A 15,230-nucleotide genomic window follows, 5' to 3' on the forward strand; every position below is an offset into this window, starting at 1 on the left:
GTACTTCCGGGAAGCAGGCAGCGTGGCGGCGTTGCCATGGCGACCGCGGGTGAGGAGGGAGTGATGGCGGCGCGGGGAGGGTTTGGATGGGAAGGGGGAACGTGGCTGGGAGGGCTGAGGGAGTGCGGGGAGGTTGGGGAGGGGGAGTCGGGCTATGGTGACAGGACGGGAGCGTGGAATGGGGAAGGAATTTGGGGATCAGCCGGTCCCGCGGGCAGGGACAGCTGGCACCGGCCCGGGCTGCTCCGGGCTCATCCGGCCGGGCCTCGGGCACTGCCCGGTGCTGAGGGTGATGCCTGGAGAGGCTCTCTGGAACAGAGGCTGGACAGAGTTAAAGAATAAAGTAGGGATTTGTTAAAAGACCTTTAATTGATCCACAAGGGCCCGGCTGTGGCTACACCCAAGATAGACCCCAAGTCACGAGTTTTCACACTTTTATAAGTTTTGGTCCATTTCCATGTGGGGTTCAGTGTCCAGTTCCAGCTCCGGGTGATGCAGTCCCGCCCTCCCAGGTTGCTCCCCTCCATTCCCTGCTGTTTGCACTGTTGGGGACTGAGGCTGCAGCGGTGTCCGTGGTTCTGGGGCTGGAAATTCATTTTTCTATGAGACTGAGGAGAGGAAAAGGATTGTTCTGTGGGACTGAGCTGTGAGGAGAACTTGCTAAAACACTGTATATTAAGTTCAGAGTCACACACTAAGGCACTGCAGAGCATGGAAAATATAAAACCTAAAACTGAAGGCGTCAAGGGGGCTGAGGCCGGGCTGGCTCCACGGCTCCGATCCCGCTGTTCCCGGGGCTGAGGCCGGGCTGGCTCCCGGCTCTGACCCCGCTGTTCCCGGGGCTGAGGCCGGGCTGATTCCACGGCTCCGATCCCGCTGTTCCCGGGGCCGGGCTGGCTCCGATTCCGCTGTTCCCGGGGCTGAGGCCGGGCTGGCTCCCGGCTCGGATCCCACTGTTCCCGGGGCCGGGCTGGCTCCGATCCCGCCGTTCCCGGGGCTGAGGCCGGGCTGGCTCCACGGCTCTGATCCCGCTGATCCCGGGGCTGAGGCCGGGCTGGCTCCCGGCTCTGACCCCGCTGTTCCCGGGGCTGAGGCCGGGCTGGCTCCGATCCCACTGTTCCCGGGGCCGGGCTGGCTCCGATCCCGCTGTTCCCGGGGCTGAGGCCGGGCTGGCTCCCGGCTCTGACCCCGCCGTTCCTGAGGCCGGGCTGGCTCCCGGCTCTGACCCCGCCGTTCCCGGGGCTGAGGCCGGGCTGCCTCCACGGCTCCGATCCCGCTGTTCCCGGGGCCGGGCTGGCTCCCGGCTCTGACCCCGCCGTTCCCCGCAGGGCAGGCGCTGGCCCTGGCGCTGGTGGCCGCGCTCTGGGGCGGCACCGGGCCGTTCCTGAGGGCGGCAGCCGCGGGCATGGAGGAGCAGCGGGGCCGGGGCCGCCTGCGGCAGCTGCTGGCGGAGCTGCGGTTCCTCAGCCTCAACTGGCAGGTGAGAGCCCGCCTGGCATTAATTATAAATGATAAATATCATTAATGGCTTCTTTGTCATTGGTGTGTTGGCTTCTGCAAGTTACTGGTAATCACAAGGATCCTGATATAGTGCAGCTTGTAATCCCTTTGAACTGCTTTTTGGTATAATAAATATAATAAATATAACATACTATAATATACTATACTATAATATGCTATACTATAATATACTATAATATACTATTCTATAATATACTATACTATAATATAATATAAAAAATATATAATATACTATACTATAATATAATAACATAATGATGTAATATAATGTAATATAATATATTATATGTATTATATATATTATACATAATATATCGTATTATATGTAGCTTATGTATAATATAAATATATATAATATGTATTATATGTTATATAACATATTATATATTATATATAGTTTATTAATAATAAATAATATTAATGATTTAATTTAATTAATATATAAATATGTATTTATATATTATTATTATATAATTAATGTAGTTATATGTAATATAATGTAATGTAATGTAATGTAATATAATATAATATAATATAATATAATATAATATAATATAATATAATATAATATATCCGTTTTTGTATGCACCGTGTAGTTTATATCAATAATGTGATAAATATAGCTTAGAACTTCTCATGCTATTAAAGTACAAACTATGTGCTGTTAAATATTTCATTTGTGGAATTAACTCAGATAATAATGTAAAATAGCTCTGTTAATTCAATGTATTTGTGGAATTTTTGTATCTGAATCATAAAATAACAGTGACAAGAACCAGGACACCAGAGACAAAGTGAACTTTGCTGAAAGTTTGGTATCCTTGCTGAACCCCAATATCCACAATTCCCTGAAGCTCTGTGTTCTCCTGCAGTACCTGGTGCCCTTCCTGCTCAACCAGGCTGGATCTCTGCTCTTCTACCTCACCTTGGCCTCCACAGGTCAGATCCTGCTGCTTTTTTTGGGGTGCTTTGATGGGATTTTGTGGCTCAGCCAAACAGCAAGGAGATCCCTTGGAATAATGCCAAATAAATCAAATTTCTCCACTTGGATCTTGCATTTCAGACCTGTCGCTGGCAGTGCCGCTCTGCAACTCCCTGGCTTTGGTTGTGACCTTGGTGACTGGGAAAATCCTGGGAGAGGACATTGGGGGGAAAAGTGAGTCCCACTTCCAGCATTTCCTCAAGAAATCAGCTTTTATTGCATTGGGATTACTTGATTTGTAATGTGGGAATTTGATTTTTAATGTGGGGGATTTGATTTTTAATGTGAGGGATTTCATTTTTAATGCATAATTTAATTTATAATATGGGGGATTTAATTTATAATGTGGGAGATTTGGTTTTTCACGTGGGAGATTTGATTTTAATGTATAATTTAATTTACAATCTAATCTGAAGACACCAAACACCCCACAAGGCTTGAACTGGGTCAGAGCAGCTTTGACTGCAGGGAATTGAAATGAGAATGGAAAATTCCCATTTCAATGGGATTTTTTATCCCATTGAAAAGGGAAAGGGAATTGAAATAGATTTTTGGGCAGGACTGGTGAATTTAAAGCCAGAATAGCCTGTTTAAAGCTAAAAGGATTTAAATTTCCCTCAGTAAAATGCCTATGATGGAAAAGGAGTGGCCCAGAAGTCAACGTGCCCTGCTCAGGTGCTCATGAAAAAGCAGGAAATTGGGGAATTTCAAACTGCAGGAGCTGGAGGTCGTTGTTTGGGGCAGATTCCCGGTTTGTGCCCATTTGCTGATCCTGGATTTGTTCCTCCCCAGGGGCTGTGGCAGGAATGCTGCTCACCATGCTGGGGCTGTCGCTGTGCCTGGCTGGGGCCTGAGGCTGCAGAGGCTCCCCCAGGGCTCCTCCCGGGCCTGGGAAGGTGTTTTGGGATGGATCCCAAACAAATCCCATGGACTGCACTCCCCACTGCAGGGACAGCAGCCACTCTGTGCCTTCAGGGGATTTGGGTGCCTCAAACTGGCTTGGACAGCACTGAAAGGGGGTAAGAAAGGGTTAATAAATTATCCAGTGTGACCTCCTGGCACTGATGGAGTTTTTGATTAGCCCAAACCCTTCTGAGCACCCCTAAAACCTTCAACCAGCCCCTCACTGAGCCCAAACCCCTTTGCCAAGCCCAAACCAAACCCTTCCAGCCACCCCAAATCCTTCTGACAATGAATCCCAAACCCTTCCAACCACCCCAAATCCTTCTGACAATCAATCCCAAACCCTTCCAGCCACCCCAAATCCTTCTGACAATCAATCCCAAACCCTTCTGAGAATCCCAAACCCTTCTGAGAATCCCAAACCCTCCTGACCACCACAAAACCTTCTGACCACCTCTAAACCCTTCCAACCAGCCCCTCACTGAACCCAAATCCTTCCAGCCACCCTAAACCCTTCCAAGCAGCCCCTCACTGAGCCCAAACCCCTTTGCCAAGCCAAAATCAAACCCTTCCAGCCACCCCAAATCCTTCTGACAATGAATCCCAAACCCTTCCAGCCACCCCAAATCCTTCTGACAATCAATCCCAAACCCTTCTGAGAATCCCAAACCCTCCTGACCACCACAAAACCTTCTGACCACCTCTAAACCCTTCCAAGCAGCCTCTCACTGAGCCCAAACCCTTCTGACAATCCCAAACCAAACCCTTCCAACCACCCCAAATCCTTCTGACAATCAATCCCAAACCCTCCTGAGCACCCCAAACCTTCCTGTGCATCCTCAGGGCTCTCTGATCCTGCAGGATTTATCCCCCAGGATCTGATGATCCAGGTTCCCACCAGGATTTCTGGCTCAGCACCTCATGTCCAGGTGCTGTCACCTCCCTGTCACAGTCTGGGAAGTCCCAAAGCTCCTGTCCTGTCCTGGCCACCCCTCCCTCAGCCATGGAGACGCCAGCGAGCCAGGCAGGAACAGCTTCAGCATCAGGAAAAGATTTTTTTTTTTATTCTCAAAAAATAAAAAGAATTCCAGAATTCCACAGCAGAAGGATCCACATCTGCTGTGGGGTCGGGACAGGGGAGCACAGCACCAGTGTGGGGGAAAGTCCCTGGGGAACCTGGGATGTCCCTGGATGTCCCTTTGTGAGGGACTGGGATGTCCCTGGATGTTCCCTGGATGTCCCTTTCTCAGGGACCTGGGATGACCCCTGGGATTTCTCTGGGATGTCCCTTTGTGAGGGACTGGGATGTCCCTGGATGTCCCTTTCTCAGGGACCTGGGATGTCCCTGGATGTCCCTTTCTGAGGGACCTGGGATTTCTCTGGGATGTCCCTTTCTGATGGATCTGGGATGTCCCCTGGGATTTCTCTGGGATGTCCCTTTGTGAGGGACTGGGATGTCCCTGGATGTCCCTTTGTGAGGGACTTGGGATGTCCCTGGATGTCCCTTTGTCCTTTTCTGAGGGACTTGGGATGTCCCTTTGTGAGGGACCTGGGACGTCCCTGAATGTTCCCTGGATGTCCCTTTCTCAGGGACCTGGGATGGCCCCTGGGATTTCTCTGGGATGTCCCTTAGTGAGGGACCTGGGACGTCCCTGGATGTCCCTTTGTGAGGGATCTGAGATGTCCCCTGGATGTCCTTTGTGAGGGACTTGGCATGTCCCTGGATGTCCTTTTGTCCTTTTCTGAGGGACCTGGGATGTCCTTTGTGAGGGATTTGGGATGTCCCTGGATGTTCCCTGGATGTCCCTTTCTCAGGGACCTGGGATGTCCCTGGATGTCCCTTTGTGAGGGACTGGGATGCCCCTGGATGTCCCTTTGTGAAGGATCTGGGATTTCTCTGGGATGTCCCTTTCTGATGGATCTGGGATGTCCCTGGATGTCCCTTTCTGAGGGACCTGGGATGTCCCTGAGCTGAAGGAATTACCAAAGCAGCAGCTCCTTTGTCCAGGAGAGAATTCCCAGGGGCAGAATGAGCCTCACCCCAAGGATCAGGGGATTGCCCTCCCTCCCCACTCTGCACTCCCAAAAACCCCCTGGGACACCCAGGACAGTGCAGAGCCACCCCAAACCCCAATTCCCACATGGAATCCCCTCGGTTCTGTGGGAAAAGCTCCTTCCTGCAGCTCCAGCTCCACCCAAAACACCTCCAACCTTCATGTCCCACCTGGATCAGGCAGCAGGATCCCAGGGAAGGGAAGGGAAGGGAAGGGAAGGGAAGGGAAGGGAAGGGAAGGGAAGGGAAGGGAAGGGAAGGGAAGGGAAGGGAAGGGAAGGGAAGGGAAGGGAAGGGAAGGGAAGGGAAGGGAAGGGAAGGGAAGGGAAGGGAAGGGAAGGGAAGGGAAGGGAAGGGAAGGGAAGGGAAGGGAAGGGAAGGGAAGGGAAGGGAAGGGAAGGGAAGGGAAGGGAAGGGAAGGGAAGGGAAGGGAAGGGAAGGGAAGGGAAGGGAAGGGAAGGGAAGGGAAGGGAAGGGAAGGGAAGGGAAGGGAAGGGAAGGAAGGGAAGGATCCCCCCAGGACCCTCCCATGGCTGCTCCTGCTCACACCAAACACCCCCAGCAGGATTCTGTTCCATTTTCCAGGGGGGGCAGCCCCAGCTGTCCCTGTGCCCTCAGAGCTGCTGCTGCTGCAGCCCCAGGGCCCCTCCACAGCAGGCCGGGAACTCGGGGACGCTGCAGGGATGGGCAGCAACTCCCAACTTCTGCTTCAGCAGCAGGAACTGCGGGGAGACACAGCCCGATGTCAAATACAATCGCTTTGTATTTTCTATGGATTTCTTTATATTTTCTTTTAGATCTCTTTATATTTTCTATTTCCGTTTCTATTGTCTTTGATATTGCTTTCTATTTTCTATTTTATTTTAAATTTTCTTTTCTACTTCCTTTTCTATTGTCTTTGATATTTTTTTCTATTTTCTCTTTCCCTCCTATTTTATTTTAAATTTTCTTTTCTATTTCCTTTTCTATTATCTTTGATATTTCTTTCTATTTTCTTTCTATTTTATATTTTCATTTTCTTTGATATTTCCTATTTTCTTTGATACATTTCCTTTATATTTTATTTTCTTAGATATTTTCTTTGATATTTCCTTTCCATTTTTCCTATTTCTTTGATATATATTTGATACTTTATTTTTTAGATTTCTTTATATTTTCTTTGATGTTTCCTTAATATTTTCTTAATATTTTCTTTTATATTCCTTTTTATTTTTTTATATTTTCATTTGTATTTTCTTTTATATTTTCCTAATATTTTCTATTATATTCCTTTATATTTTGTATTTTCTTTGATATTTCTATTTTCTATTATATTCCTTTATATTTTTTTCATATTCCTTTATATTTTTAAATATTTTCTTTTATATTTTCCTTTATATTCCTTTATATTTTCTTTGATATTTCCTTCATATTTTGACATTCCTTTCTATTTTTATATTTTCTTTTATATTTTATTTTCCTTTATATTTTCCTTTATATTTTCCTTTATATTTTCTTTTATATTCCTTTATATAATTTTAATATTTTCTTTTATATTCTCCTTTATATTCCTTTATATTTTCTTTTATATATTTTATATATATTCTTTATATATTTTTTTTATATCAAATATCTTTGATATTTCTATTTTATCTTTTCCTTTATATTTTCCTTTATATTCCTTTCTATTTTTTTAAATATTTTCCTTTATATTCCTTTATTTCTTTAAATATTTTCCTTTATATTTTCTTTGATATCTCCTTCATATTTTCTTTAATATTCCTTATAATTTAATATTTTCCTTTATATTTTCCATGATATCCCTTTCTTTTTTTTTTTTTTATATTTTCCTTTATACTTTCCTCGATATTTCTTAATTTTTTTTTAATATTTTCCTTTATATTTTCTTTGATATTTCCTTTATATTTTCCTTTCTATTTCCTCTCCCATTCTCCCCATTCCTCACGTGTTTCCTGCTGGCAATGGCCTGTTGGATCCACAGCAGCTCCAGCAGCAGCCGAGTCCTGAGGGCCTGCAGCTCCCAACGGGGCAGCCTCTGCAATTCCTCTGGGATTTCTGCAAAAAAAATGGGGAAAAAATCAAAATTCAGTCATGTGGGGGCAGCTCCTGCAGCTCCTCTGGGATTTCTGAAAAAAAAACCAGGAAAAAAAATCAAAATTCAGTCATGTAGGGGCAGCTCCTCTGGGATTTCTGAAAAAAAAAATGGGGAAAAAATAAAAATTCAGTCATGTAGGGGCAGCTCCTGCAGTTCCTCTGGGATTTCTGAAAAAAAAATGGGGAAAAAATCAAAATTCAGTCATGTAGGGGCTGATCCTGCAGCTCCTCTGGGATTCCTGCAAAAAAAATGGGTGAAAAAACCCAAATTCAGCCCCTGCAGCTCCTCTGGGATTCCTGCAAAAAATGGGTGAAAAAATCAAAATTCAGTCATGTAGGGGCTGATCCTGCAGTTCCTCTGGGATTTCTGCAAAAAAAAATGGGGAAAAAATCAAAATTCAGCTCCTGCAGTTCCTCTGGGATTCCTGCAAAAAATGGGTGAAAAAAACCAAAATTCAGCCCCTGCAGCTCCTCTGGGATTCCTGCAAAAAATGGGTGAAAAAAACCAAAATTCAGCCCCTGCTGTTCCTCTGGGATTTCTGGAAAAAATGGGGAAAAAATCAAAATTCAGTCACTGCAGCTCCTCTGGGATTCCTGCAAAAAAAAATAGGGAAAAAAAAACCAAAATTCAGCCCCTGCAGCTCCTCTGGGATTCCTGCAAAAATGGGGAAAAAAACAAAATTCAGCCCCTGCAGCTCCTCTGGGATTCCTGCACAAAAATGGGGAAAAAAACCAAAATTCAGCCCCTGCAGGTCCTCTGGGATTCCTGCACACAAATGGGGAAAAAATCAAAATTCAGTCATGTAGGGGCAGCCCCTGCAGTTCCTCTGGGATTCCTGCAAAAAAAATAAGGAAAAAAACAAAATTCAGCTCCTGCAGCTCCTCTGGGATTCCTGCAAAAAAATGGGGAAAAAAACCCAAAATTCAGCCCTTGCAGCTCCTCTGGGATTCCTGGAAAAAATGGGGAAACCAAAATTCGGCTCCTGCAGCTCCTCTGGGATTCCTGCAAAAAAAATGGGAAAAAAACCAAAATTCAGCCACTGCAGTTTCTCTGGGATTTCTGAAAAAAAAAAAAGGGAAAAAAATCAAAATTCAGTCATGTAGGGGCTGATCCTGCAGCTCCTCTGGGATTTCTGAAAAAAAAATAGGGAAAAAAACAAAATTCAGCCCCTGCAGTTCCTCTGTGATTCCTGCACAAAAATGGGGAAAAAACCAAAATTCAGCCACTGCAGTTCCTCTGGGATTTCTGCACAAAAATGGGTGAAAAAAATCAAAATTCAGCCCTGTGGGGGCTTCTCCAACATTCCCAAAATATTCCCAAAATATCTGGTGTCCCTCACCTGTGCTGGCTCCCGGCTCGCTGCTGTCACTGTCCCACTCCAGAGCTCCCTCCTCTTCCTCCTCAGGGATTTCAGCAGCACCACACCCCAAATTTTGGGGTTTTTTTGGGTTTTTGGGGTTTTTGGGGTTTGGGGGTGAGTGGGGGATGTTCCCACCCCGCTCTGCTCCACCAGGATTCAGCTTCTCCCATTTTTTTCTTTTTTTGTTCTCTGCAGCCTCCCCTGAATCCAAAGGTTTTCCTGGAGAGTGCTGGGAAAAAAAAGGAAAAGAGAAAAAAAATCCCAATACAATGAGAGAGAGAGAAAAATATGAGAAAATATTTTTTAAAAATCAAGAAAGCGTAAAAAAATATATGAGAGGAATAGGAAGAAAAGATAAAGATGAATAGGAAGAAAATAGGGAAAAAAAAGGAATATAATTAAATAGAAAATATAAAGAAATATAAGAGAATATAAAAGAAACATAAAAGAAAATATCAAGGAAAATATTAAGAAAAAATGAAGATGAACAGGAAGAAAGTAGGAAGAAAAAAAAAAGGAATATAAAGAAATATAAAAGAAAATATAAAGAAATGTAAGAGAATATAAAAGAAACAAAAGAAAATATTAATGAAAGTATTAAAATAAACGAAGATATATAAGAGAAAATATAAAGAAATATGAAAGAAAACATTAAAAGAAGATATATAAAAGAAAATTTTAAAACAAACAGAATAAAATATATAATAGAAAATGTAAATAAATTTAAACATACTGAAGAAAATATAAAATCGAGGAAATATATAATATATAATATATAATATATAATATATAATATATAATATATAATATATAATATATAATATATAATATATAATATATAATATATAATATAATATATATAAAATATAATATATAATGAAGTATCAAAAATCAAAGAAATATCAAAGAAAATATTACAATAAACAAAATAAAATATATTTTTAAAATATAAAGGCTCTGCTGCTCTGGCTTGAGCCATGCCAACCTTTGCTGTGCTCAGGGCAGTGGGACAGGGAGGGGAATCCCTCACTCACCTGGGCAGGCCGGGCTGCACCGGCAGCGCCAAATCCTGCGGGGGCCGGGCCGGGAGCGTCCTGCGGGCAGGGGCACAGGGTGAGCGCTGCCACCGGGCACGGTCCCCGCTCCCGGTACGCTCCCGGTGCCGCTCCCGGTGCTCACGGACCTCGGGGCCGAAGCGCGGGCGCTGCAGGACGCGGCCGATCCAGCGCAGCTGCCTCAGGTCGCCCTCGATCTCCAGCACGGCGGCCTCGAACTCCGCCCGCACGCTCCGCAGGCGCCGCCGCAGCAGGAACCCCCTGGCACAGGCCTGGCACGGCCCGGGGCAGCGCTGAACCGGACCGGACCGAACCGAACCGGAACCGAACGGCACCGAGCCCAACAGGGCACCGGCACCGAGCCCAACCGGGCACCGGAACCGAACGGCACCGAGCCCAACAGGGCACCGGCACCGAGCCCCACCGGGCAGCGGCACCGGACCGAACCCAACCGGGCACCGGAACCGAACGGCACCGAGCCCAACAGGGCACGGGCACCGAGCCCAACAGGGCACCGGCACCGGACCGAACCCAACCGGGCACCGGACCCAATCGGGCACCGGAACCAGCACCAAACCCAACCGGGCACCAGCACCAAACCCAACCGGGCACCAGCACCGAACCCAACCGGGCACCGGCACCGAACCCAACAGGGCACCGGCACCGGCACTGAACCGAACCCAACCAGGCACCGGCAACGAACCCTACCGGGCACCGGCACCGAACCCATCCCATTGCCCGTGCCCAGGGGTGCCCTCATGGAGCTGCCCGCTCGGGGATGCCCTCACGGAGGTGCTCTCATGGAGGTGCCCGGCCAGAGATGCCTTCATGGAGGTGCCCGCTCGGGGATGCCCTCACGGAGGTGCCCTCACGGAGGTGCCCTCATGGAAGTGCCCGCCCGGGGATGCCCTCACGGAGATGCCCTCATGGAGGTGCCGGCTCGGGGATGCCCTCACGGAGGTGCCCTCACGGAGGTGCCCTCATGGAAGTGGCCGCCCGGGGATGCCCTCACGGAGATGCCCTCACGGAGGTGCCCTCATGGAGGTGCCCGCCCGGGGATGCCCTCACGGAGGTGCCCTCACGGATGTGCCCTCATGGAGGTGCCCGCCCGGGGATGCCCTCACGGAGGTGCCCTCACGGAGGTGCCCTCATGGAAGTGCCCGCCCGGGGATGCCCTCACGGAGATGCCCGCCCGCCCCGAGGTGCCACCCCAGGGGTTTCATCCCGAAGTGCCCCCCTCAAAGGCCTCACCCGCCTTTCCCCTTCCCTTCCCGGCTCCCCGCCGTTCCCCCGGGCCGACCCCGCACCTGCAGCCGAGTCACAGAGCGCAGGAGCCGCCGCCGCTCCTCGGTCTCAGCCTCAGCCCCGGCCCGTGGGCCCGGCGCGGCCGCCATGGCCCCGGCGCCGCCTGCTGCCGTCATCGGGCCGCGACCGCCGCCGCCATGGCGGGGACAGGGCCGGGCCCGCGCGGGGCTCCCGGGGGTGGCGGGGACGGGGACAGGGCCGGGGTCAGGGCCCCGCGTCCTCGGGGTCCGAGCTCTCGGCCAGGTGCAGCTTCTGTCTGAGAGCGGGTCAAGGGGAAGCGCCAGCACCGTCACTGTCACCGGTGTCACTGTCAACACTGCTGGCATTGTCACCATTGTCACTGCCACCACTACTGTCACTGCCACCATCATCACTGCCACCATTGCCATTGCCACCCACCACCACCATCACTGCCACCCTTGCCACTGTCACCACTGCCACAATCACAGCCACTGTCATCACTGCCAGTGCCACCCCTGTCAGTGCCATCATTGTCGTCACCATCACCACTGTCACCATTGCCACCCATCACCACCATCACTGCCACCCCTGCCACTGTCACTGTCACCAGCCAAGGATACATGGAGCTGCTGAGCTCTTCCAGCTGTGGGAGCAAAGGCAGAGCTGAGGGAGCGGAGGGGATGCCGGGCTGTGCCAGGCCTGGCAGGGGACAGGGTGACAGAGGTGACACAGGGTGTCACAGGTGCCACTCACGTGTGCCAGCAGCTGGTCCAGGTTCCTGTCAGCCGCCGCCTTCTTCTGCTCCTCGGGGAGCTCCTCCACGCACACGTCCAGCCCGAAGTGCAGCCGTGCCAGCTTCTCCTGCATCTCCCGCACGTGCTCCAGCTGCTCGAAGGAGCACTCCTTCCCTGGGGAACCAGAACCTTCCAGAACATCCCTGGGGAGGCTCCAGCACAGCCCCACAGCACCCTCCCTGCAGATCAACCCCAGCACCCAGCCTGTCCCTGATCCATCCATCCATCCATCCATCCATCCATCCATCCATCCATCCATCCATCATCCATCCATCCATCCATCCATCCCATTCCTTCCCTTGGATCCAACATTTTCCCCATCCCTTCCCTGTGGATCCAAAATTCCCCAGTTTGCTCCTTCCCTGTACCCATCACATCCCATGGATCCCATTCCATGGATCAAATCCCATCCTAAATCATCCCATCCCATCCTAATCCATGGACCCCATCTCATGGATCCCATCCAATGCCATCCACCTCATCCCATCCCATGGATCCCATCCCATGGATCCCATCCCATCGATCCCATCCCATGGATCCCATCCCATCCCATCCCATCCCATCCCATCCCATCCCATCCCATCGATCCCATCCCACCCCATCCCATGGATCCCATCCCACCCCATCCCATCGCATGGATCCCACCCCACGGATCCCCCCCGTCCCCCACCGAACGCCTGCAGCTTTCCCGAGTGGAAGTCGCTGAGGAGGCTGAGCAGCCCGCGCTCCATCTCGCACACGTCGGACACATCCGTGAGGAAGCTGTGCTGGAGCAGCGCCCCCCGGGAGCCCCCGGCGCCCGCCCGCGCCCGCTCCTTGCTGGCCCTGCCGGGGAACGGGGCGTCAGCACCGGCACCGACACCAGCACCGGTACCGGTACCGGTGCCGCCCCCGGTGCCCCCGGGCCGCACTGACCGGCGGGGCCGCGGCCGCTGGCGGGGCGAGGGCAGCGCGGGCAGCGGCAGCGCGAAGGACGCGCTCTTGCTCGGGGGCAGCGGCCGCGGGGCCCCGGCGGGCGGCGGCTGGGCCAGGCAGCTCTGCGGGCTCCGCTTCTTCCTGCGCTCCTCCATGGGGCCGATGGCACCGGGACCGGGACCAGGACCGGGATCAGGAACGGGCGTGCGGCGGACACGGCGTGTGGAGGCTCCTTCCCTGCACGGAGATAACGGGGAGAGGATGCGGCTGCCCAGGGCACGGCGGAGGGGCTGGGGGACACCCGGGGACAACGGAGAGGGTCGGGGACACCCAGGATAGAAGGGGACACAGCCAGGGACACCGGGACCCCCGTGTTAAGGAGTGACACCCACGGGCACCCCGAGCGCCCCCGGGCTCGCTGGCGGCGGCAGGACCGGAGCAGGAGCCCGGTGCCCGTTCCCGGGGGGCTCCGCTCCCTCCCCGCAGGAGCCCGGCCGGGGCCTGAACCGCAGCCGCAGCTCCAGCCGGGCCCCGGCGAGATGGAAAGGAGGATTTCGGTCCCGAAACACCCGGGGAGAGCGGGGCACAGGGACCGCATGGGGACCGCATGGGCACCGTCACCCCTTTGTCCCGCGGGCCCCCCCGAGCCCCGCGCGGTGCCAGGACCGGGCAGCTCCGGTTCGGAGCCTCTTTGTCCCCTTTGTCCCCTTTATCCGCAACCTCCGGCCGCCGTCCGGAGCGCCACGGCCGGGACTGACCTGAGCCGGGCCCGCTCCGGCCTCCGGGACCCGATGGATACCCCGATGGACACCCCGATGGACACCCCGACCCCGATGGACACCCCGAGCCCACCGGACACCCCCCGCCCGATGGACACCGACTGCACAGCCGGGATTTGCATTTAAAGGGAAAGGGAACTTCCTCCGGGAGTTCCCTTCCCCTCCGCAGGATCCGCGGACGTGACCCGGGATCGGCCCTGGGATCAGCCCCGGTATCAGCATCCCGCAGATCGGGAACGGGGCGGGATCCGCTCCCCGAGCCCCCGGTTCGTTCCCGCCGCCCCCTCCCGCCCCTCCGGTGTCCCCGCGGGTTTTACCCCGAGTCCCCTCCGGTGTCCCCGCGGGTTTTACCCCGAGTCCGCTCCGGTGTCCCCGCCGCTCCGCGGGATCCGTCGCTGCTGGAAGGAACCGGGAAGGGCCTCCAGCCCTGGCGCAGAGCCGGGATTAACAAATCCCGTCCGTCCCCCCCCTCCCAGCCCGAGCGCGGCTGCCGCTGTAAATCCCGGCAGGATTTTTAACCCATCCTGGACATTCTGGAGCCGCTGGGGACACAAGGGACCAGCCCGGTTGGTGTCCCCAAGGCCGGGACCCTCGGGGCTGGTGGCTCCTGGTGGCTGCAGCGTCCCCGGGAGGGACACGCCGGGTGACACCGGGGACACCTGAGCAGGGACATCCCATCCACACGGCAGGAAAAGTGTGCAATCCCTCCTGCCTCCCCCAGCTCATTGCCGGGGAAAGGAGGAGCAGAGCTCTGGGACACGGCAGGGGCAGTTTGTGGGGTTTGGGGTACACAGTTTGTTGGGTTTGGGACAGGGGCTGTGTGTAGGAACAGAGTTTGTGGGGTTTGGGGATGGGGCTGTGTGTAGGAACAGAGTTTGTGGGGTTTGGGGTACACAGTTTGTGGGGTTTGGGACAGGGGCTGTGTGTAGGAACAGAGTTTGTGGGGTTTGGGGATGGGGCTGTGTGTAGGAACAGTTTGTAGGGATTTGGGCTGTGTGTAGGAACACAGTTTGTGGGGTTTGGGGTACACAGTTTGCAGGGTTTAGGATTGGGGCTGTTTGTAGGAACACAGTTTGTGTGGGGTTTGGAATGGGGTGTACAGTTTGTGAGGTTTGGGTCTGTGTGTAGGTTCAGTTTGTGGGGGAATTGAGATTGGGGCTGTGTGTAGGTTCAGTTTGTGGGGTTTGGGTCTGTGTGTAGGTTCAGTTTGTGGGGGAATTGAGATTGGGGCTGTTAGGTTCCCAGTTTGTGGGGTTTGGGATTGGGGGCTGTGTGTAGTACACAGTTTGTGGGGTTTGGGTCTGTGTGTAGGTTCAGTTTGTGGGGTTTGGGATTGGGGCTGTGTGTAGTACACAGTTTGTGGGGTTTGGGGTTCCCAGTTTGTGGGGTTTGGCAGTGGAGCTGCTCCCCAGTGAGCCCCACTGTGAGCAGCAGGTGAGGCACAGAGTGCCCAGCTGTGCTGCCCAAAGGGCACAGAGGGCACACAGGTTGCCCTGCATGAACGTGA

General features: G+C 52.0%; 2 protein-coding genes across 5 annotated transcripts; one reads left to right on the forward strand and one right to left on the reverse strand.

The window, feature by feature from the left end:
• The first annotated feature begins 4 nt into the window (after positions 1-4).
• Positions 5-5,472, forward strand: TMEM234 (transmembrane protein 234). Its single transcript, XM_074555951.1, has 5 exons — positions 5-49; positions 1,329-1,480; positions 2,394-2,460; positions 2,585-2,677; positions 3,296-5,472. The coding sequence occupies exons 1-5, from the start codon at positions 37-39 to the stop codon at positions 3,355-3,357; spliced, it is 387 nt and encodes a 128-aa protein (XP_074412052.1). The 5' UTR covers positions 5-36; the 3' UTR covers positions 3,358-5,472.
• Positions 5,473-5,944: 472 nt separating this feature from the next.
• LOC141731333 (coiled-coil domain-containing protein 28B-like) lies at positions 5,945-14,398 on the reverse strand. Of its 4 annotated transcripts, none has more exons than XM_074555945.1 (8): positions 11,989-12,271; positions 11,856-11,878; positions 11,277-11,530; positions 10,098-10,241; positions 9,949-10,008; positions 8,894-9,143; positions 7,405-7,514; positions 5,945-6,181 (listed from the first exon to the last, which is right to left on the reverse strand). In XM_074555945.1, exons 1-8 carry the CDS (start codon positions 12,168-12,170, stop codon positions 6,074-6,076), a joined length of 1,131 nt encoding a protein of 376 aa, XP_074412046.1. In that variant the 5' UTR covers positions 12,171-12,271; the 3' UTR covers positions 5,945-6,073. The 4 variants fall into 4 exon arrangements, with proteins under 4 accessions (XP_074412046.1, XP_074412048.1, XP_074412049.1 ...); XM_074555947.1 differs by lacking the exons at positions 5,945-6,181; positions 7,405-7,514; positions 10,098-10,241 and adding exons at positions 12,700-12,854; positions 12,945-13,181; positions 14,041-14,398 and having other exon boundaries at positions 9,080-9,143; positions 11,989-12,143; XM_074555948.1 differs by lacking the exons at positions 5,945-6,181; positions 7,405-7,514; positions 10,098-10,241 and adding exons at positions 12,700-12,854; positions 12,945-13,181; positions 14,075-14,390 and having other exon boundaries at positions 9,080-9,143; positions 11,989-12,143.
• Positions 14,399-15,230: the final 832 nt, after the last annotated feature.

This window comes from Zonotrichia albicollis, chromosome 20 (assembly GCF_047830755.1).
Source record: "Zonotrichia albicollis isolate bZonAlb1 chromosome 20, bZonAlb1.hap1, whole genome shotgun sequence".
Lineage (NCBI taxonomy): Eukaryota > Metazoa > Chordata > Aves > Passeriformes > Passerellidae > Zonotrichia > Zonotrichia albicollis.